The sequence below is a fragment of the Bufo gargarizans genome, chromosome 8 (assembly GCF_014858855.1).
Source record: "Bufo gargarizans isolate SCDJY-AF-19 chromosome 8, ASM1485885v1, whole genome shotgun sequence".
Taxonomy (NCBI): domain Eukaryota; kingdom Metazoa; phylum Chordata; class Amphibia; order Anura; family Bufonidae; genus Bufo; species Bufo gargarizans.
The window spans coordinates 56,916,915-56,939,821 of NC_058087.1; the positions used below are offsets into that span (position 1 = coordinate 56,916,915).

Below are 22,907 nucleotides of genomic sequence, written 5' to 3' on the forward strand. Positions count from 1 at the left end.
TTTTTTATTTATTTATTTTTTTACCTGGCTCTGGATTTGTTGTCCTTTCTTGGCTCTGAGGAAGTCTGGAGTTTCTGTAACTGATGTATAGATTGATTTTTGCTTGTTGCCAGCTGCGCGGTATACAACCTAAAGATATATAAAAAGGTCCATGTTAATTTACCAAATCTTCTGAACATAATAATAGATAAAATTAGTTACTTATGAGTCAGGTTATGATTATACGCAGGTTAAAAGTTTTCTTATGTGTCTTCTCAAACAGCTCAAACATCCCAGGTGTTGGACCCCCACAAATCAGATACTGATGACCTATCAGTTAAAAAATCTCTTAAAAATCCTTTTAGTAGAGCATATGGAAAGAGGATGTTGAGATTAGTCAACCCGTTTAAACCTTTGAGACTGCCAAGAAGACAATCTAATAAAACGTATATTTTATTTTAAAAAAAAGACAAAATTTAATTTTGGTAGTGCAAAAATATCCACATGATATATTATCTTTAACGCAAAATTCCCATCCTTCATGGTATTCATAGTGTAGCCATGTGCCATAAATCTCTAATAGATGCGGGCTGCACCTCTGGCCCCCAACCCTCATTCCACTATGTGAGGTGGTCACATGTGGACAGTTCTTAAGCTTGGCTGTTTCTGTGACTCCCATAGAGGTGAATGGAGAGAGCCACATGACCACCTCTTCATTCACTCTCCACCTGGATGTGATGGCCAGTGGCCACCTTTCTGGGTGGGACGGAGTTTGAAGGGCACCCATTCTGGAGGTAAGTGTGGGTCCCAGAGGTGGGAGTCAAATCTATCAGATATTTATGTCTAAACAGATATCTATGATGATAATACCCCTACAATTTTTGGATTGGAGTTATTACAAGATGCTGTATAAAAAAAATGAAGTACACCACTCATTTTGCCCATACACCACTCTCATACAGTGCTACTGTTCTCTTCTGGGTCCGATGGGCTACCCAGGAAGACAGGCTAGGTTACGAATGCTATCTCTAGACTCCATATTGCTGTACCACTGTAAGTCCCATTGTAAGACAAGGATTACACTTTTAGTGATGTAAAGTTCTTGCCTGACTGAGATGTGTCTTCAGCTCCTGGACGGTCCTGTATTCTGGAGTATCCAAGACCACACTGTATTTATCCAACATCTTCTTAGCAGGCGTGGTGTACTGATAGTGGGACTGATGAAAAAAAGGTGCAGAGAGAGGTATGTTAGGATTACAGAAGAGTAAATAACTAGGACAAGTAGATTACGTACATAAGGAGCAATAACTAGGACAATAGACTAGGCTGAGAAATAATTTTTACCTACCCAGAGTTTGCGGAGGTGACGTGATCTCACCATGTCTGGAGTGTCATACAAAAAGCAGCCCAGGCCTTTCAGCCATTGCAGGTCTTCCTTGTACTTATTCTAGTAGATATAATTAGACATAGTTCAGTGAGTAATGTATGGGTAATCACCCATTGACAATTTGGGGATAACTAGGACCTTCGAAGAGGAGATAATGACTTACCTCGCTAGTAATTTCTCCAACATAGCGGCAGTGAATAGTCTGGGGGGTAAATGGCATGGAGATCATATGACCTTGGAGTTTGTGGTAATCGGATTTGTACACCAGCTAAAAGACAAAATAAGGACAATTGAAGATTTCATGGCTACCGGTGGCCTCCCAGAAGACTGTAGACCTTAAAGATAGATAACCGACATCACTAATAGCTTCCTGGGTGGTTTTGACTTGGCGGATTTCTGGAGTATCTGGAGTGGTGTGGATCTTATCCTTCATCTTGTGGTACAATTGTCTGTAGAGCCTCTGAAATACAAGAAAGAGAATTTGACAATGTGTTGAAAAATGGAATAGAACAGTTTTACACTTTTTTCTACAGATCACTGAGGTTTAATTGGTTTAGTTAAAGCCTACTTTAAAATATCCTAATAGGGTATTCTGACCGTACAGAAAGAGTCTTCCCTGGTTCCTTACCAATTGGCTAGAGTAGACAGTTTCTATAAAGAACACTTCTCACTGTGGAGGACCTGGAGACCTTTTAATTCAATGCTTAATTTATCCTGTAGGAGTGCTGCAGGGAAATTGAAGAGTTGGGTCCTACAGCTGATTGTTGGGAGCTCCAGCAGTGAGATACCCGGTAGTAAGCTTAATACCATGGGTTCATTGGGACAAGTGATTGTACACACAACCCCTTAAAGGTTTGATTTTCCAATAAATTACTGAAATATAAGACTTGTTGAAGTCTTGAATTATTTACCTCATTAACGATATTATTCACTTTCTTTACATTGACAAAGCTGACGTTGTCGGGAGGCAGAGTGTAAGACTTGGCCTTCAGGTGTTCATATACTTCTTTGTACTTCAGCTGTGTTAATTCATAAGAAAAAGAAGATTAATAGGATCAATCTGCTTCATACCACAGTATATATAGGAGGTCACGATGCAGCAGATACGGAAGGTGAATATTATACACAATATCATTACCAGTATACAGTACCTATATAGTATAAACTTGAGGTGTACATGAAGATGTCAGTCAGGTATGTATATATGTATGCTGGAACAGAGCTGGACAACAGCATAAGAGCCAAAAACCAATGTTACATAGAGCAGTATGACTTACATCACTGCCGATAGTCTGAGCTTTCTTGGCTTGTACGATTGACGGCATGTCTTTTGGAAGATTGTAACCTTTAGGCAGGGATTTGATAGTAGCATCACGATAAAGATTCTGTATAAAAAATGTATATACAAGAAGGTTATTAAATCTATCTTATATCTATCTACAGTATCCATCTATCTATCTTCCAATTATCTAAAAATACTACATCCATATTCAGAAACTAGTATCCCATGATACCAGTATATACTTGATAAATGCACTCACATCACTGCGTATCTTGTAGGCATTAGTGGCTCTGTCCAGTTCAACATTTTTCGTGGTTGATGTCATTTTTCCTCTAATGTTCTGCTCATAATCAGTATGATACACAACCTGCGGAACAGAAAACCTTTAGTTACACCGTTACTGCATCTCACATTTCCTATATGTTGTTAAATGGTACTGACAATGTTCTGCATAGCCTAATAGCTTAATGACAACTATAAGGCTGCCCTACAGTTTTCTGGCATACAGGAGTCAGTAAATGTTACACAATAAGAATTTTACGCCTTAAAAAAAATAAACTAATTTCCACTGCTCTTCCTACTTGAGGGTGGGGTTAGCGGGATGGGGTTCCAATAGATCAACTATCATTTACTTTGGAAATTGTCATAAATTCTATTGCAGTTGTACACCAGATCCTAGACTTGGCACAGTTTTGCTTTTCTAGTGCACAGACTGACAGAAGATGTACCAAATTGATTAAGAGGACTGCACCCCTTAATGAATTTTATGCATTTACTTTAGCGCATTCACATGACTGGGAAGGTGGAAGAAGCTCTCTCTGTGTCAGAACAAGCCCAAAACTGGAGGTGCTGGGACCATGAGGCAGGTTCTAGAATAGGAGCAGTACTCTGAATGAAAGTATCTAGTACTAAGTAATAGTCATTTGGGTGACAATCAGATAACATTTTATTTCCCTGAACAGTACCTTTAATGGTATAATGGTATATCTTCAAACAGAGTAACAGTTACCAATGGGGAGACCCAGATGTCAGTATTGGGCCCTTCTCTTTTTAAAAGGTAAATTACTTTGTAAAGGACTTAGGGCTCATGCACACAACCGTATTTTGTATCTGTGTCCAATCCACAATTTTTTTGTGGATTGCACATGGACCCAATCATGTCTATGGGTCCACCCAAAAAAAAAGGCCAGCACATAGATGTCATCTGTGTGCTGCCTGCCTCCATGTGTCTGTAGTGGTATAACTTTGGTGTGATCCCTTAACATGGGACCTAAATCCAAATTCTATGCTTCCTCCATGGGTAAGAGTGTATGAACAGTCATTAAAAGATTCCCACATAGATAAAGCATGTGGGATCTCTTCTGATTCTTCCCCCGAAAATCCTTTATTTTCTAAGAAAAAGTCCTGTTATTGAGTCATGTAACAAGGATCTATATGTTTTTATAGCATGTCATCTGGTAGCAATTAGTGTTGCCTTTACACAGGAAGTTAAAGGGGTTGTCCAGGTTCAGAGCTGAACCCGGACATATCCCTGTTTTCACCCACGCAGACTCTCTCACATGAGCATTGGAGCATTTACAGGCTAGGGCAGTGCTAAAGCCTGCCCACTAGTGCTGGTGACATCACCGGGCTCACTGCTAGGTGAAAGCCTCCGCCTAGCTTTACCCATGGAGAGCCTGGTGCGTCACCGGATCTCCAGAAAAAGCCATTGCCCTGTGCGATTCAGCACAGGGCAAGGGAGAGCCTTGGAGCATGAAAAGATGACCTAAGGGTGGCCTGAACTATCACTGTAAATATGGAAACCCTCTAAAATATAACTTTTATTCAGAAGTGTTAAAATATATAGTGTGTATACAAAATAATCCCCAAAAAAAACATAATACACAGATAGATATTCACTTGCACAAGTAATGATGTGACCTCAGATTATCAAGAAAACAAATGATACTGTGACCTTCAATAAATTGGTAATTTTTGATGTAATAACATACAGACTAAATTGTTTAGGTAAATATATATATATCCTGTATCACTCACGATTCCTGGGTACTGGGATGTGCCCTTGGATTTGTCATCTTGAAAAGTGGAGTTGAGATGATGACTGTCTGCATACAAACCTCTGCGGCTACCCGTGCCTGAAAGCGGAGCACCTGCCCCGAGGGGCAAACCCATTTCTCGGTGGCTAAACTCTAAATTGACACCTGGAAGACCCTCAAAATATACATACTATATATTTTAATATTTCTGAATAATTCCATGTTTACAGTGATAGTGTAATAATTTTCCCTCTTCCCGAATACGTTGTTCTGTGATATTCTAAGGGTGACCTAATTACAATATCCAAATAATTGATCTATCACTGCATCCTACGGCAGAGAGAGCCATAGTTTCCATGCTCTCACCTCCTCCTACTACTTACCTTACTCATAGAATAGGTGAAAAGATAAAGAGAGATGACTTACATCACTGCTCTGTTGTCCACTGGCGACAGCTTGAAGATAGACTGGAGTCTCCATAACTGAGGTGTAAGTCTTCTTCATCTGCTCAGCTTTGGCTTTGTATTTGTACTGGAAAAAAAAGGTTGTTTTTTTTGCTTTTAATAATTACATCTTATATATATTCACCATAATCCCCTGACCAGAGCACTACACTTACATCACTACGGAGGTCATAAGCGTGCTTGGCATGTAGGATCTCAGGTGTATCCCAAACGAAGCAGCCCAATCCTTTCAACCAGTTGAGGTCATCTTTATAGACAATCTAGGATGGGAGAAAGACCAAGAAGAACAGGTTCATAGTCCACCAAATGCATCCCAAAAATGTAATCTATGAAGAACTGTGGGTTGACTCGTACTCACATCACTCAACTGATCGTTGACTTTGCGAGCATGGACGTAGAGCTGAAGGTCGGGGAGGCAGATCCATTCATGGAGATACTTCCTGTAGTCAATTTCACTGACTTTATTTTGTGTTTCCCGGGCAGTGATGATGTCCATCATATCAGGAGCTATATGAATCTTAGCCTTGTTCTTTTCATAGGTCTCTCGGTACAAACGCTACAAAGAAAATGTGAGACGTTTGAGAAAAATAGCTGCTGACTATAATATCCAATTACACATGGAAGGCTAAGTGCACTTTTGTGGGGTTTAATTGAATTTATTTAGAAGTTTTTATTTTGAAGTTTTATTTGAATTTTAGAAATGGGGAAGAAATCAATAAATTGGTTGCAAAAGTGTACATACTCTGTAAGTAGTGCAATTAAGTCTATATTAGCATCAGCATATCAGATTTCTTGGCTATTAGAAATTGTTTTTCACAAATTGTGGAGAATTTTGGGCATCATGCACATACTGCAAATAGAAGACTCATTATGGTGAGTATTTAAAAGATTACATTTTGAAAATAAGTTTGAACTGAGGGAGAGGGCATACACGTTAGTTCGCATTTATACTGTGTTTCACAGCATTTGTGGAAGGTATTCCTTGGGAGAATTTCCGAAAGTAGACCTCCGATGGATGCCACTGAATGGGAATACAGTGTTGTCTGTCGCCTATAGGCTCCTATATTTAAAAAAGTATACTGCACAGTATATTAACATATTTTAGCCCAATTACACTGTTTTGACCTCTGTCGAGTTTATGGGGGCCCGTGAAAATGCCTACATGTCAGCTGACAAATGCAATGTGGTAGCAGCCTTAGATGACTGTTGGTTGACAGCTATACCCCCCCTTACCCACACTCATGTATGTCGGGCTCAGAGAGCATATTTACTTCAATAGGAAATGGGAAACAGGTTTATCTCCTGTAAGAACAATTGAGCCAACCTCTGACAACTTTCCCCCTAGAACTGCTGTTGAAGGACTGTTGGGCTGCCCCATCAAAATGAATGGAAGGTGAGATGGTGGCTCCATCCCAGAAAATTTAAAACATGCTCCTGTTGAAATTGTTTGGTTTGGTAAACATCTATCATATATACATAGCCAGTCTTAGTGTGTGTGAATAATGATGTTGATCTTCGAAGACATATTAAAACAGTAACCCCCTTTGAGAATACTCACATCCAGAGGAAGCTTGCCCACTCGGATACATCTTGCAGTGTTTGGATCATCCTGAATACCTTTTGGTAGAGTGTAGAGGGCTTTAAATTTCTCGTATTCCTCACGGTACTTCACCTAGATAAGAAGAGAATAAAGACCATTGTATGACATGAATAAGAATAACAACTTTTTATAGACTTCCATTAAGAAAGTCGAGGAAACGTGTACTTACTGTACTGGCAATGTGCTTGTTTTGTTTAGCAAAGGCCAAGGCCACTGTGTCAGTAGGAAGCTGGTAGCTTGTGGCTTTGATGGTATCCCAGGATTGTTTGTACAGGTTCTAAGGAATAAAATGCATTTCATTGTTTACCTTGAATGGCAGATTCCATATTTGTTCATCAGACACTAAACATTAGAAATCAGTACATACACTGCTGAAAAGATCCTTAAGGTTATGGGTACGGTTGTAATCTACGGTTTCCAGAACTGTTGTGTACTTATCCTTGCCCTTGTGGAAGTCCTCTTTGTACTTGATCTGAAATGGAGGGAATGAATAACATGATGAGATAAATTGATCATCTAGACAAGCTATGAATGTTTAACGGAACCTCTCTCATTGAAAAATGTGGTCCAATCTGCAGGCAACATGTTATAGAGCAGGAGGAGCAGAGAAGATTGATATATGATTTTGGGGGTTAAGGTTCGGGATAACTTGTTATTTAAATCTCTGCTCATTGTACTCTTAGGTACTCCACCCACAGGACTCCTAGGATAAAAATAAGCAGAGATTTAGATTAATTATATACAAGGTGAATCGTTTCCCAAAGCTATATATCAATCTGCTCAGCAGATCCTGCTCTATAGCATGTTGTCTGCAGATCGGATGGAATTGTCAATTAGAGAGGTTCCTTTTATTTAGAATTATTCTGATACTCACATCACTAGCATTGATGCCACTTTGGACAGCTGTGACATACACTGGAGTATCGGTGACAACACTGTAGTTCTTCAAGTTTTCTTTACCTCCATGTGTGTATTGGAGCTAAGAGGAGACAAAATATACAATAACTTTTAATTTCAAAAACATGTTGGAATAAATCCAAACCAACATGTGGAGAACATACAAACTCCTTGAATTTGTTGCCCCTGGTTAGATTCAGACAAAGGACCCCAGTGCTAACCACCCAACCCAGTAGAACATATTGCTACAATAGGAACGAGAGGCAAAAAAGCCTACAAAGGCATCTTATCTATCATGCAATAAAGAGTTAACAATTTAGAATTTGGGAATATGCCAGAAACAATCCATTAATTTGAAAAGCTACACGCCTAAGGTATGACTTACTTGACTCTGAAGGTTATAGGAGTTCTTAGCAAGTAAGATTTCTGGAGTGTCCCACACATAACATCCAATGCCCTTCAGCCATGTTAGATCTTCTTTGTAGAGTACCTACAATAAAACAAAAACATATCAATTGATAATACGATTTAAAAAGAGTTTGATGCAAATATTTAATTCGGTCATTTGTAATTGTATTTTCATACATACATCGCTCAAGATATCATTGGCTTTTTTGGCGTGAATGACCATCTGTTCATCTGGTAGACATGTCCATTCATGGAGATAGTGACGATATTCAATGTCACTAAGGATATGTTGGCATTTCTTGGCAAGGACGTTGTTAAGCATGTCACTTGGAATATTGATCTTGGTCTTGTTGTCTTCATAATTCTTCTTGTAGGCCAGCTAATAAACATAAGAAGTATAAATATTTTTAAAGTTGGTTAAGGAAATTTAAAAACTCAAAGAGAACTAGGAAAAATTCACAGAAACACACCTTCTGACATCAAAAGGTCACATATTTTGTTGCAAGCCGCACACGTACAAACAAAATAGTGAGTTTGTGGATTGGTTGTGCCTAAAGGCTGGATCTAAAAACACCATCAATAATTTTATATTCTAGGACTAGCAGCACTCCTTACATGGCTTATATTGTCAGAAAACTACCTAATGATTTCATAATTTTCCTTGTCACTATGTATATAAAAGGAATACTGCAATTTCTGCAGTTTAATGGCCACTGAGCACTTACAACAAGCTAATATTTCCTGTCATTTTTCAGCTTGTGCTGTGAACACTGGGGCAGGGTCAGTAGTCAGTTCATTATCATCAGAGGAAACAATTAAATTAGAATTTAACACCTCTATTATAAGGGAAAGTAATCAAGCTATTAAGTGATGGGTAGTGTTGAGCGAATCGAAGCCAAATGAATGGACTTCAATCCGAATTTCAGGAAAAATTAGATTTGCCGCAAACCCGAATTTCCTCGTGCTTCATGGTAATTAATCTATTTTTCCTGAAATGGCAGTAAAAAAACAAACAAAATGAACCTTAACCATTTGCATGCGAAGAGGCCGTCGCGACCATCTTGATTGCAAAAACCGTGCGGGGTGATGTGTAATGTCATCACGTCCCTGTGCAAGATTTCGCAGTGTCTTCAGTCAAGGTGGCCACAACAGTCTCTACGTGAGAAAATGGATAAGGTGAGTATTTATTTATTTTTTACCCTGATTGACCCCTGAAAGGCCTAAATTGTAGCCTCTATCAGTGATGAACGCAGCATCTGAGCGGTTCAATGATGGAAAGGTTTCAGTGCGATCGCCGCTCCTCGTCATTGCGCCCACTACATGAAAGTAATGATCTTTGTGACATAGTAGTTTGTCATGAATTGAATTTCTTTGTGAAATTTGGCAAAACAGCCGAATCAAAATGTTCATATCTTTGCTCATCTCTAGTGATGAGGACAGTCGGCTCCTCCTCTCTCCTCCCTGTCTTTGCACAGTGAACTCTACACATGTCATGGAGCATGCTCATGACACTCTTACATGTCACAGAGCATTCTCACAACACTCTAATATGCCACAGAGAATGCTCACAACACTCTTACATGTCACAGAGCACGGTGTCGCAGAGCATGCTCACAACACTCTTATGTGTCAGACTATGCTCACAACACTCTTCCTTGTCACAGAGCATGCTCACAACACTCTAACATGTCACACAGCATGCTCACAACACTCTTATGTGTCACAGAGCATGCTCACAACACTCTTATGCGTCACAGAGCATGCTCACAACAATCTTCCATGTCACAGAGCATGCTCACAACACTCTTATGTGTCAGAGTATGCTCACTACACTCTTCCTTGTCACAGAGCATGCTCACAACACTGTTATGTGTCAGAGTATGCTCACAACACTCTTCCTTGTCACAGAGCATGCTTACAACACTCTTATGTGTCAGAGTATGCTCACAACACTCTTACTTGTCACAGAGCATGCTCACAACACTCTTACTTGTCACAGAGCATGCTTACAACACTCTTACTTGTCGCAGAGCATACTCACAACACTCTTATGTGTCACAGAGTATGCTCACTACACTCTTCCGTGTTACAGAGCATGCTCACAACACTCTTATGTGTCACAGAGTATGCTCACTACACTCTTCCTTGTCACAGAGTATGCTCACAACACTCTTATGTGTCACAGAGTATGCTCACTACACTCTTCCTTGTCACAGAGCATGCTCACAACACTCTTATGTGTCACAGAGTATGCTCACTACACTCTTCCTTGTCACAGAGTATGCTCACAACACTCTTATGTGTCACAGAGTATGCTCACTACACTCTTCCTTGTCACAGAGTATGCTCACTACACTCTTCCTTGTCACAGAGCATGCTCACAACACTCTTATGTGTCACAGAGTATGCTCACTACACTCTTCCTTGTCACAGAGTATGCTCACAACACTCTTATGTGTCACAGAGTATGCTCACAACACTGTTTCGTGTAATTTAACACATTTTCTAAATGATCATATTTCTTGGTGCCTGTTATAAGACAACTCTCTGCAGCTGTACAGCAAATTGGGGACACATTCCTTTGAAGGATAGAGGTGGATGACTAATCTCCTCCACATACTGTTAAGTGGCACAAGCTGTTGATTGACTGAGTATCTTTAAAATAAACATGCTGCCATGTAAAAGATTGACTCAAGCAAAAATATGGAAAACTTTCGTTGATGCTGCCTCAGACTATAGAAATCAACAATGTCAAAAACTCAATCTTACCAAGCTCTTCATCTTCTGGAAGGCCAATGAATGCACAACGCTGGGGAAGTCAGTAATGTGGGTACCAGCAAGATAGTGACCCTTTTCCTTTTCGTGATGCTCTTTGTATTTTAGCTGTGAACCAAAACGGATACATTGATTGAGTGTTTTAGTGTGACTGATACAATACTAAGACGTGAACTACATATTAGATGTTGAACTTACTTCGCTGGAAACAATCCTAGCGTGTTTGGCACCAACTATGGGGATATATCTGGCGTCCAGTTGGTAGCCCAGTGCTTTAGTGCTGTCCCAGGAATCCTTGTACAGTTTCTGAGGGGGAAGAGAAATAATACATTCTCAGACTGATAAAAGGGTCAATCATTTATACCTAACAAAGACAACTGGAGAACATAGGTAGAATCATGTACCTACAATCCTACATGTGACCCAGGGCAACTTACACAGATAACTTTTATTAGGTCTTTTGCATGGTACACAGCAATAGAAATATCTCACTATTACGATAATGCAAGAGGATATGATTTAATAAGAGGGTAAAAAATAATAAAAAAAGGATTTTAAAAAATAATTAAAAATGAGAATAAATTTAGATAATTGATCACGTAAATCACGTAATGTAATTGTGTAAAAAGGCGGACTGGGTTATCTGTAATTTGGGGAGGGTAGGACATTATTAATTGTTATCTGGTGTCAATATAGAAGAGCATAGCTCATACCCGTCATTACAGTACTTACATCACTAGCCAGCTTGGACATCTCTCTAGAATGTGAGATTAGAGGAGTGTCTTCAGAGCCGATGTATTTGCCTTTGTCCAAGTTGAAGGTTTCTTTGTATTTCAGCTATAAAACAAAACACATCAGAATAATATATTAGATAATTAGATACCATAGATATTACATCGAAGGATATATAAATATGTGATTGATATGGGATAGACAGACAGAAAGAGAGATAGATAGATAGATAGATAGATAATAGATAGATAGATAGATAGATAATAGATAGATAGATATGAAACCAGGGACAGGATCCCAAAACAAGAGTGCACCCCAAAGGGAAGAAAGGGTGCGCCCCTCCCATCACTGCATGGCCCAGAGGAGTATCAGAGTGAGTAACTACTACTGCCCCCATCATCACTACTTCCTCTCCTATCCTCTCTGTGTTGCTGGACACACTGCATTAGGCCTCATGCACACAACAGTATCCGTGTTGCATCCACATTTTATGCAGACCCATTGATTTGAGGGGGTTTTTGATCTGCATTTTGAGGCCAAGCATAGGACATATTCTATCTCTTTGTGGAACGGACATACGGATGCGGAAGGCACACAGAAAAGAATAGAGCCTGGCCTACACTTGGCTACAAAATGCAGTTCACGGACCGACTGAAGTCCCTGGGTCCGAAAAAAAAAAATTGTGGACGGCACACGGACCACTTCTGTATTTTGCTGGTTTGCGGACTGCAAATTACAGGGATCGTGTGCATGGCGCCTTTGCAGCATGTACGGACACCTAGTAAACAAGAAAATAAAAAAGACAAATATAAGGCAGAGATAACTCACATCACTTTGGTTGATAGCATTCATTTTGGCGAGCACAATGTCTGGTGTGTCAACCACATGGGTGTAGTTGGAATAGTTGTCATGTGCTTCCTGCTTATAGGCTCTCTACAATGCAAAAAAACAGACGGAAAACATAAGTCATTCGAGCAACATTTGTTTATTTTAATACTAATTGCTGCCACAAGCCAGAATACAGCCGCATCCGTGTGGACCGAGACATGGGGGGCTAAGATAAGTACTGATACCTATGTATCATTCTATGGGGCTTCACTTTCCCCATTGCATCCCATTGTTGTATGTACTGTGACTCAGTGGGAAGAGGTGGTTTTGAGTTTGGGTGTGCGGTCACCAGCACAGCCTAGCAAAGGGACTACCGCCTCAGAAACTGGGATCATTACCAACAGGTCCCCTGATGAGTTGGACTAATGTCCAACGAAATGCGTTGGAACATTCACTAGGACTAAAAGAATGACAATTTTTGCAACAATTACTAGGACCAAAAGAATGACATATTGGTAACAGGGCCCTTCACCACAGTGTGATGAAGCTAGACAGTCTCCATTGCTGCGCAGGGACAGGGAGGGCTTAATAGGTGTCCACGGGCAACTGTGGGATAATTCTGTGGATAGTGCGACTGTCACTTTAAGGTACATCCATTGTAGGGAGAGACTAGTTGTTAGAGACCCAGTATTACGGTAGTCTCCCCATATCCCTAGCTCCTGGTTACTGATGGCGCAGTGAATGGTGTCTATCATATGCATTTAGGGATTTAATTGTTATTTATTAAAAGTTAAGTTTTAAGGTATCTATTAAGTATTGTATATTTTGTAATACTAATTGCAATCAGAATTTATCTATATCAGTTGTATGTTGTGGAATTTATTGAGATAACTTGGGTTTGTATAAGTATTAATGAAATGGAGTAACTGAAGGACTATTCAGCTTGGCTTGGCCATTACTGATGTTCTAATATTTTTTCTTGACTATCAACGTAAGTCATTTGCACTAAAACCATAAAAAAAAACATTTGAGAAGACCACACCTTTATCTAGACCAACTTTTGGTGGTCGTCTCAAAGTGGTTTCACTATGTCTTTAAAAAACAATAATCAAACCATCCGTACAAACCTCATTGACCAGCTCTTGAGCGTGCTTCACTTTCTTGTGCTCTACAGAGTCTAATGGAACCCACCCACAACCACGAATCCATTCCAGGTCAGCTTTATAGATACTCTAGAGTGAGAAATGATGAGATGAGTAGCTGTGAAAGTACATGGAGCACTCTACGGTGAAATGTTGAAGAAAGCCTCCATAACTTACATCACTCTGCAAATCATAAGCCTTTCTGGCTTGTATGCAGTCATTCTGGTCAGGGTGGCATGTCCATTGGTGGAGGTAATGACGATAGTCAATTCCGCTGGCCAAGTTCTGCCCTTGTTTGGCTGTTTCAATTGATACCATGTCATGAGGAATATGAATTTTTGACTTTAGCTTCTGATAAAGCTTTTTGTATTCTCTATCATTCTGGATCAGGTTGGCATGTTTAAACCATTTTAGTTTGGGATCGGCATCAGCATTTGGCACGCCAACGTAGTGACCTTTCTGTTTGATGTAATCGGCTTTGTACTTCAGCTAAAAAAAAAAAAGCAATATAAGATGGAGCCTCAGTAACCTTATTCCAGTCTCAGTGATTACTACATGGATCTAGTACATATAATCATGTACTACCACAAGTCTTCACACTTCGTCAGCAGAAAAGCTCCCAGCGCTTACGCTAAATCGACCTGTGGGGTCCAATTAAACCGACAGAGTCCAATAAACTGTCCTTTTGGCCTCTCTACGAGTCTATGGTGTAGTACAATAATGTTGATTGCTTATAACAATTTTTTATAGTATTTAATGAAATATTGATGGATTGTATTAAATTAGCCTTAATTCATACATTTAGGAGACATAGTTACCTCGCTCTGGGCAATGCCGCTGTTTTTGGCATGTTTTATCTGTACTGCATCATGGGGTAATATGTAGCTAGTGGCCTTAATATTCTCCCAGCCTTCTTTGTACAATTTCTAGAACAGAAATAAATAAAAATAAAGTTAGCTGTGAAGATAGATGGATAGATAAATGATAGATGGACAGAATCATGGATAGATAGATACATGATAGATACATGATAGATAGATAGATAGATAGATAGATAGATAGATAGATAGATAGATATAGAAGGAGATATGGATATTAGATAGATAGATACGAGATAGTAAAATGATAGATGGACAGAATGATTGAAAGATAGATATGAGATAGATAGATATATAGATGGATACATAATAGATAGATAATAGATAGATAAAATATAGATTAGATGATATATAGATAATAGATTAGATAGTAGATAGACAGACAATGAGGAATACATATAATGATACCTACATTATTGACGTTCTTGGCCGCCTCTTTTGCGGTTAGCATTAGGGGAGTATCACTTAAAGCTGTGTATTGTGACTTAATGTCATTCCAAGCTTCGTGATATTTAATCTGAAAAGAAAAGCATAATTGACGATAAGGGGCTGTTCACGTTATATTTTTCTCCCACGTTCAACATATACGCTAGAAAAAAAGGAAGCGTAGTACACTATGTTTTTCCTTCCTGCAGATTCCCGAAAAAAAAATACGTTAATGGATATGTTTTTTAGAACGGAACCCTATAGTGACGGATGACACGGTATGGCAGCCATCTGAGGCTTTCGTTAAACCTATATGTCATGTGTATACGTTAAGTGTACGACAAAAACATGACGTGAACACAGCCTAAGAACAGGATATTTTGCAAGCTGGTACAACACAATCACGGGATGGAAAGTACACCACTCAATACAGCAATATGTATAGTTGCCCTTATTAGAGGGCAAATGGTTCATGACAGGTCTATTATACTGTCTCAGATAAGACACGAAAGGAGCGGTAAAGAGAGCAGAAACTGAGCAGAGGATAGGATGGGGTGGGGTTATCTGTGGAAACTTGGTGACATCACAGTCAGAGGATAGGATTACCGGTGGAGGGTTGGTGACATCAGAGTAAAGAAAGTGATGGGAATAAGTGTGGATAACTGTTGGCATCAGCATAATGGAACAGGGGTATCTAGGGAGAGCTAGTGACATCAGAGTGAAGGGACGTGATTATCTGGGGAGGCCTAGTGACATCAGAGTGTTGAGACAGGGTTATCTGGGGAGGCCTAGTGACATCAGAGTGTGGGGACGGTTATCTGAGGAGGCCTAGTGACATCAGAGTGTGGGGACAGGGTTATCTGAGGAGGCCTACTGACATCAGAGTCTGGGGACAGGGTTATCTAGGGAGGGCCGGTGACATTAAAGTGAGAAGATGGGGTTATGTGGGACATCAGATTGAGGGTACGAGGTTTCCTGGTGGGCTGGTGACATCAGAGTGAGGGGATGGGGTTATTTGGCTTGAGCTGATGACATCAGAGTTTAGAGGATTGTGTTATTTGGGAAAGACTGGTGACATCTGAGTGAGAAGTCCAGGTTATCTTGGGAAGATAAGTAATGTCACTTCTATCTCAAGTTCCAGACTTCCAGTCATGCATACCCTCATGTTTTAAAGGGATAGTAGAGTACAGTTCCCTAAAGGGCTAGCACTATTTATAGGATACCATGAAATAAAGTTATGTAAAATTATAAAAAATGAAAATACTTACATCACTTAGGATTTCTGCACCTTGCTTAGCTGAGACATAATCCACTCTGTCAGTGACGGGTGTAAAGCTGAGAGTCTCTGGCTTAGTTCTATACTTATTCTGCAAATAAAAAAACAATTATGTTTTTTACTATTATCATGTAATCAAATATATAGGATTGTAATTTTTTATGCACTATTATAATAGAGAGGAATTAACTATACCTCACTGATAATGTCCTGGGCGTTCTTAACCTTCTTAACATCTATTGAATCATTTGGAAACCATCCAATTCCACGGAGCCACTCCAGGTCTGACTTGTAGACTGCCTGCAAGTGAAGAGGAATATAAATATTACTACAGGGTGGCAGTAAAGTTGTATTATTTGTATCTGGTTAGAAATGCTAGAATCTACTGGTTGTTTACTGAATACTGCAAATTTGACATCTTTGAAGGTACTAATGACTATTTATAAGAACTTTCAAAGTGATACAGTTTTCACCCTGGCTACTGGAAAACACATAATAGGCAGACATTTCCTGTATTTCTGCAGCTCACTATCCAGCTTTGCTTTGTACACCGAGACAGAGTCAGCAGAGTCACCTCATTTTCATAAAGAGCTGGTACTATTATACTGTTTGGGACGTAGACAAGGCAAGATATCAACACCATATGTCTGGGAATATGCTCTTTATTGTGCCCCCCTGCCATCCCTTTTTCTCTGAGGAAAGGGGACTGAATTCATTTATGGACACTTTTCTGTCTGTCAACTTCCATTAATTGCAGCTGCCAGCAAGCATTCACAATGGAGTTAGAATGTGTACGTCTCCACTACGTCACCCCCACAACAATTATTGAGTTGGAATTTTTCTAACCTCTTTTGTGGGTGCTTCATTAGGTGCTCTGTTACAGGCAGCAGCATTAAGAATGAGCCCAGCTGGTGCCTCTAGAAACTATCTAAGGCAGTTATACATTGACACATCAGCCATATTTCACACAAAAAAAGAATCGTGTCTACTCTAATGTACACAAATGTTTAGGCAAGATCTGTATCACATCATCATATTCAACTTTTTGATGTTTTATAGTCGGTTTGTGCATATTAATCAAGATAAATTTGTCTTGAACTTGGTTGAGTGTTTGGCATAGTCCCATCAACACGATCAAAATTGTTAACTTACATCGCTCTGGAGGTTGTAGGCCTTTCTAGCTTGAATGACGTCATTCTGATCTGGTAGACATGTCCATTGATGCAAGTAGTGTCGGTAGTCAATGTCGGTGACCAATTTCTGACATTGCTTGACTGAAACGATGGACATCATATCTACAGGTAGATGCATACAAGTCTTCGTTTTCTCAAAGTCCTTCTTGTATTCCAGGTCACTAAGAAGTTTAGATGCCTTCAAATACCAGGCCAGTTTGTTGTCATCTCGAGCTGTGGGCGTTCCGACATAATGACCCTTCTGTTTCTCATGGGCTAACTTGTATTTATACTGTAGGAAGCGTTGAAAACAAGGACAATAAGGACAAATTTGTTTGATAATTTCTAGAGCTTCAAAATGCACATACTTGGTTAAAACTGGGTTGAGAATTATATAATTGTAAAAGATAAAGAAAATGTCAAACTGATCACACAGTAAAGTCATACTCACATCACTTGCAATATCTCTTGAGGCTTTAGCTGATTTGATGGCAACTGCATCAGAATGGAGGTCATAAATCATTTTCACCTTATCCCAGCCTTCCCTGTAAAGTTTCTAAAATAAGAAAAAAAAGTGTAAGAATATAAAAAGGAGCATAATATATTTCCAAAAGAAAGGTTATGCCCTGGAGTGTAAGCTAGATGCAGCAGGCTAGATGTGGACCAGCTTTTTTTGGTATGAGAGCCATGTTGTTGGATTACAGTGCTTGAAGAGGATGTGATTGAAATTTTGACTTATGTCAGAAAGTAACAATAAGCGTCTAAGAAGTTGGCAACCTCTTTTAATCTATTCTTGTGATTTCAGTATGACCAATGACTAGCCATTTGGATGTGATGTTGGCCCTTTTGCATGACATCCTGTCCTTTCTAAAGGCTAATTACATTGTCCGTTTATATGAGGTTAATCTAAATTGTAATCTTAGAACTTGACAAATGTAGTCATGAAAGCCACTTACATTGCTGACATTTTGAGAGTTAGCTTTGGACAGCAAAATCTCAGGAGTATCCGGCATGATGTGTATACTTCTCTTGTCTTGTTCCCAGGCCTCTTTATATTTGGACTTTAAAAATAAAATAAATCAAGTTAATAGACTGTAATATTTTGCATTACTGTCTTAAATAATTACCATGAAGCCATATTGTTATCTCAACATACATCACTGATCTGGTCAGCATTGGTCTTTGCCAGGATGACGGATGGTAGGTCCACAATGCTGGTGAACTTCAAGTTGCTGGCTGGTTGACGGTAAAGGTGCTCACTCAAAATGTCTTGAGCGTTTTTCACTTTCTTAACATCTATTGAGCCATTTGGCATCCATCCACATCCTCGAATCCATTCTAGATCTGATTTGTAGACATTCTAGAATGACAATGCGTAAGATACTTTAATTCTGATTGATTTTCTTGACATGCTGTACACTACAAATAGGATCTAGTTTATATACATGGAAATAAAGGGGTTGTGTAGACTACTTGGGAGCTCTTTATTTTCTATTATTTTATTTCTTCTATTTTCTTTTACATTCTTGCATTTGGAACAATACAAGTCTACTTTTACTTATCATACAGCCAAAAATTACAGATGATGTGTCCTTCCATACCTTTCCACTTGGCTTGATATATTCTAGATGTGTGTTGAGTGTTGTTTATGCTATATGTGTCTATACAGTATGTGGCCACCCAGTCGTTGTGATGTGTTATATGGTTTGTTGGGGGTTGGACAGCACGTTGCAATAATATGTTAAATTTGTATAGTGAGAAACTGGAAATTTGCAGTAAGGTAAGTAATGATTATACAGTAGTCTTTTCCTATCAATCAACAAGCCGATGGAATAAAGACATTCTAAATGCAAACTTATAATATTGGAAATACGGAATTAATAAGGAAAAAAATAATATATATAATCTAACCAGTAGCCTAGTGATTACTTACGCTCAATATATTGCGATATTTGTTTTACACCAACTTTGTTAGTATATCGATAAGTGGAAAAGTCTACAGTCAATCCTTCTTGGTTAGTCAGTAATAATATTAGGCTATGGTGGTTTGTAATTTGCCTATCATAAAGAACGAGACTTACATCACTCTGGAGCTCATAAGCTTTCTTGGCTTGGATGCAGTCGTTTTGGTCAGGGTGACATGTCCACTGGTGCAGATAATGACGGTAATCAATCTCACTGGCCGCTGCTTGGACTTGCTTGGCTGTCACAATGGACACCATATCTACTGGTAAGTGAATCTTGGTCTTTGTCTTCTCGTAATCACACTTGTATCTTAAGTCACTTGGAAGCTTGCCAGAATTGATCAACCACATCAGTTTAGGGTCATCCTTGGCTGAGGGGGTTCCAATATAGTGACCCTTCTGTTTCTCATAGGTAGTTTTATATTTGTACTAGAATCAGAAAATAAAGATATCATTTAATTAGAGTCAAAATATTTGTAGGATGCAATTGTTAATGTTAGTATCAAGGTGGATTCATGTTTTTGAGGTTAAAATATGGTTTGAGGCATGGCCTTTACCACAGAGGAATAGTTTAATTTGTGCCAGGGGAGTATTAAGTCAAACATGCAGCAATATATATTAAGTTAAAATCCTTACGTCACTAGCAATGTCTCTTGACGCCCTGGCACTGCGGATAGAGATGGCATCTGCTTTTATGTCACAGTCCTTCTTGGCTTTATCCCAATCTTTTCTGTACAATTTCTGGAAAAAAAATATGGGACATTTATGTTGATTAACTGGAAAGTTTCAAATTCTAGTCTTCGTTTTTACATCATCGAGAAGGGCTTACATCGCTGACGTTTGCTGCATTGATCTTGGACTGGACCATCTGTGGAGTGTCTGAAGGGAGGCTGAATTTAGTTTTCTCTTTATCCCATGCATCTCTGTATATATGCTGGATATAAGAAATGGAAACAAACAGCTTAATTAAAATACAACACTTACACAATTATAATGTATGCTTAAATCCCTATTGGGTTAGACTATGGCATGTAAAATATGGAATTATTTCCAACTTGGAAACATGAGGTCATTGCAGGATATAGCTCATATTAAACCCTAATGGGAATAAATATATTGCCAAGAAAAATCATAAAATCCAGGGGATTCTTTGGGAATATAAAAAAAAGGAAAATACTAATTTAATACAGAGCCTTACGTTTCTGCAGATCCATTATCATAAAATTACATGATGTTAGTATCTTTTTTCCCATACAATATATTTCTGTATCTTTACATGCTATGGACACCTTTGGGGGCTATTTTTTATTAGTCTTTCTAATTTTGGCACAAAAAAATATTTTCCCCAATTTTTTAAACATTTTCAACAGTTTTTCTTCTACAGCTTTCACTTCTTGTACATTTGCAGGCTAGCAGGCTATCTGCTTCATACTAAATCCATCAAAAAAACTGCTCTGTCGGCCGGATCTGTAGTCCCTATTTATAAACTCCTGACAGCTTATAAACGCTCATTAAACAAATAAGAATTTAGCAATAATAAGTGTTTTTGAGCTGTCAGGATTGTGAAGCAGAGAGCTGGCTAGTCAGCAAATGTCCTGGGACTAAAAGCTGTAGAAGAAAAACTGTTGAAATGTAAAAAATATATATATATTTTTAGCCCAAAATGAGTAGAATACTAGAATGCGATAATACAAATGGCCACAAAAGGTTTCCACAACGTTCAAGATTTCAAATGAAACCAGTGTCAACCAATGTCACTCACATCACTGATCTGAAGAGCGTTGGTCTTAGCCAGGAGGATTTCAGGAGCATCAACAATGCTGGTGAACTTGATTGTGTCTGGAAGCTGACGATAATGATGTTCACTTAAGATTTCCTGAGCTTTCTTTACTTTGTTGACCTCAAGGGAGTCGTTTGGAATCCAGCCACAGCCACGGATCCATTCCATGTCAGATTTGTAGAGCCACTGTGAATGAAATTACATTGTATATGATGTTGAGAATAGTCACATAAGCAGTGACACTAATACATAATTTTTATAAAATCTACCAAACATGAAATCTTCTAATATAAAAAGCTTCTGAATAAAACAGAAAAGCAACTCAACTGAGTTAAAATAACATGTCCAAGTACTCATGTGTAGGAATTTTTAAAAAGTAGTTAAAAGAAACACAACATACATCACTCTGGAGATTATAGGCTTTCTTGGCTTGGATGACATCATTCTGGTCAGGAAGGCATGTCCATTGGTGAAGATAATGACGGTAGTCAATGTCGCTGACTAGTTTCTGGCAGTTCTTGGCCAAAAGCACAGACAGCATTTCCACAGGGGTGTTGTACTTGGTCTTTAGCTTTTCAAAATCCTTCTTGTACTCCCGGTCACTCTGGATCTTAGCAACGTGCATGGCCCATACGGATTTAGGATCATCCATTAGGCTTCTGAACCCAACATGATGGCCTTGCTGCTTACGGTATCCAGTTTTGTATTTATACTGAAAAGAAAATGATCAAATTATCATATGTAGCTAAAAATGTATTTCCAAAAATATTCATATCTTAATATTATCTACTCTGGTTCATGTAAACCATGTAAGATTATGTATGCATGGACCTTAAGATGTATCACCAAAATTACTATATCTTGAGCTTTCACTAGATATCCTGTATGATCTTCTGTACTTTGAAGATTTTACTTCTAATCTGGGTCTAGGAAAAATGTAATAGTGTATGTTCTGGTGTAAGTTTAGGATTGCGATCATACAGAACGGAGTCTATAAAACTTACATCACTAGCGATATCTCTGGAAGCTCTGGCGGCTTTGATCGCAATGGCATCAGCCTTCAAGTCATATCCTTTTGCCTTGGCTTCATCCCATCCTTGGGTATACAATTTCTTAAGAAAGAATAAACTTGTTATCTCTAAAACATACATTTACTGACATATGTTATTCATAATTTATATGATCCTATCCCCTTGGTAATACAGTACTTACATTGCTAACATTTACTTTATTGGCCTTAGCCAGCATAATTTCAGGAGTATCCGGCATAACGTGAATAGTACGTTTGTCATTATTCCAGGCATCAGTGTACAAGTGCTGAAAAACAAAGCATAGAAGACATTGAAAACCAAGTATTATGAATGCATACATTTCCAGTGGTAGCCAGAAAATGCATGTACTTATGACCTGAATTTCTGGAGTGGCTGGACAACAATAACTTATTATACTGGATCTCACATGGTACAGTAGGACTATGTGATGTATTTTTGATATACAATACAATGTGCTTTACTCTTAAAGTGAATATCATCTAATGTTGTAGGATGGGCAAAGCTTTCAAAGATGTTTTTTAAGTAATGATGATGAATGCTTAAAAATTAGGGAACAACATAGGCTGGAGTGTAAAACCCATCATTTTGAGCTCTGCTCAATTGTATATAACTTACTTTATCCATGAGCTGAGCATTATTCTTTGCAAGAACCAGTTCCAGTGAATCAGGAACAGAGGTGAACTTGAAGGTGTCTGGTTTCTGACGATATTGCTTTTCACTCAATATCTCCATAGCCTTCTTTGCTTTTTCCACGTCCAAGGAACCAACAGGGACCCAACCAATGCCTTTGAGCCATTCCAGATCAGATTTGTAGACGGCCTAAGAACAA

The 22,907-nt window shown here is 38.8% G+C and overlaps 1 protein-coding gene across 8 annotated transcripts in view; it reads right to left on the bottom strand.

The window, feature by feature from the left end:
- NEB (nebulin) overlaps positions 1-22,907 on the bottom strand; it is a 173,556-nt gene that overhangs the window by 76,377 nt on the left and 74,272 nt on the right. For all 8 annotated transcript variants that reach the window (XM_044303563.1, XM_044303568.1, XM_044303566.1 and 5 more), the window contains 39 exons: positions 22,694-22,897; positions 22,239-22,343; positions 22,031-22,138; positions 21,427-21,738; positions 21,009-21,212; positions 20,076-20,180; positions 19,883-19,987; positions 19,364-19,675; positions 18,439-18,642; positions 18,239-18,343; positions 17,734-17,838; positions 17,263-17,574; positions 16,306-16,410; positions 16,103-16,201; positions 14,821-14,925; positions 14,349-14,456; positions 13,708-14,019; positions 13,516-13,620; positions 12,389-12,493; positions 11,561-11,665; positions 11,027-11,134; positions 10,823-10,936; positions 8,235-8,432; positions 8,031-8,135; positions 7,623-7,727; positions 7,116-7,220; positions 6,918-7,025; positions 6,707-6,820; positions 5,507-5,704; positions 5,304-5,408; positions 5,111-5,215; positions 2,908-3,015; positions 2,644-2,751; positions 2,278-2,385; positions 1,722-1,826; positions 1,530-1,634; positions 1,328-1,426; positions 1,086-1,196; positions 25-129 (listed from right to left, as the gene is read on the bottom strand). In XM_044303563.1, coding sequence (XP_044159498.1) covers positions 25-129; positions 1,086-1,196; positions 1,328-1,426; positions 1,530-1,634; positions 1,722-1,826; positions 2,278-2,385; positions 2,644-2,751; positions 2,908-3,015; positions 5,111-5,215; positions 5,304-5,408; positions 5,507-5,704; positions 6,707-6,820; positions 6,918-7,025; positions 7,116-7,220; positions 7,623-7,727; positions 8,031-8,135; positions 8,235-8,432; positions 10,823-10,936; positions 11,027-11,134; positions 11,561-11,665; positions 12,389-12,493; positions 13,516-13,620; positions 13,708-14,019; positions 14,349-14,456; positions 14,821-14,925; positions 16,103-16,201; positions 16,306-16,410; positions 17,263-17,574; positions 17,734-17,838; positions 18,239-18,343; positions 18,439-18,642; positions 19,364-19,675; positions 19,883-19,987; positions 20,076-20,180; positions 21,009-21,212; positions 21,427-21,738; positions 22,031-22,138; positions 22,239-22,343; positions 22,694-22,897 — 5,439 coding nt within the window. The remainder of the gene's footprint in view (positions 1-24; positions 130-1,085; positions 1,197-1,327; positions 1,427-1,529; positions 1,635-1,721; positions 1,827-2,277; positions 2,386-2,643; positions 2,752-2,907; positions 3,016-5,110; positions 5,216-5,303; positions 5,409-5,506; positions 5,705-6,706; positions 6,821-6,917; positions 7,026-7,115; positions 7,221-7,622; positions 7,728-8,030; positions 8,136-8,234; positions 8,433-10,822; positions 10,937-11,026; positions 11,135-11,560; positions 11,666-12,388; positions 12,494-13,515; positions 13,621-13,707; positions 14,020-14,348; positions 14,457-14,820; positions 14,926-16,102; positions 16,202-16,305; positions 16,411-17,262; positions 17,575-17,733; positions 17,839-18,238; positions 18,344-18,438; positions 18,643-19,363; positions 19,676-19,882; positions 19,988-20,075; positions 20,181-21,008; positions 21,213-21,426; positions 21,739-22,030; positions 22,139-22,238; positions 22,344-22,693; positions 22,898-22,907) is intronic.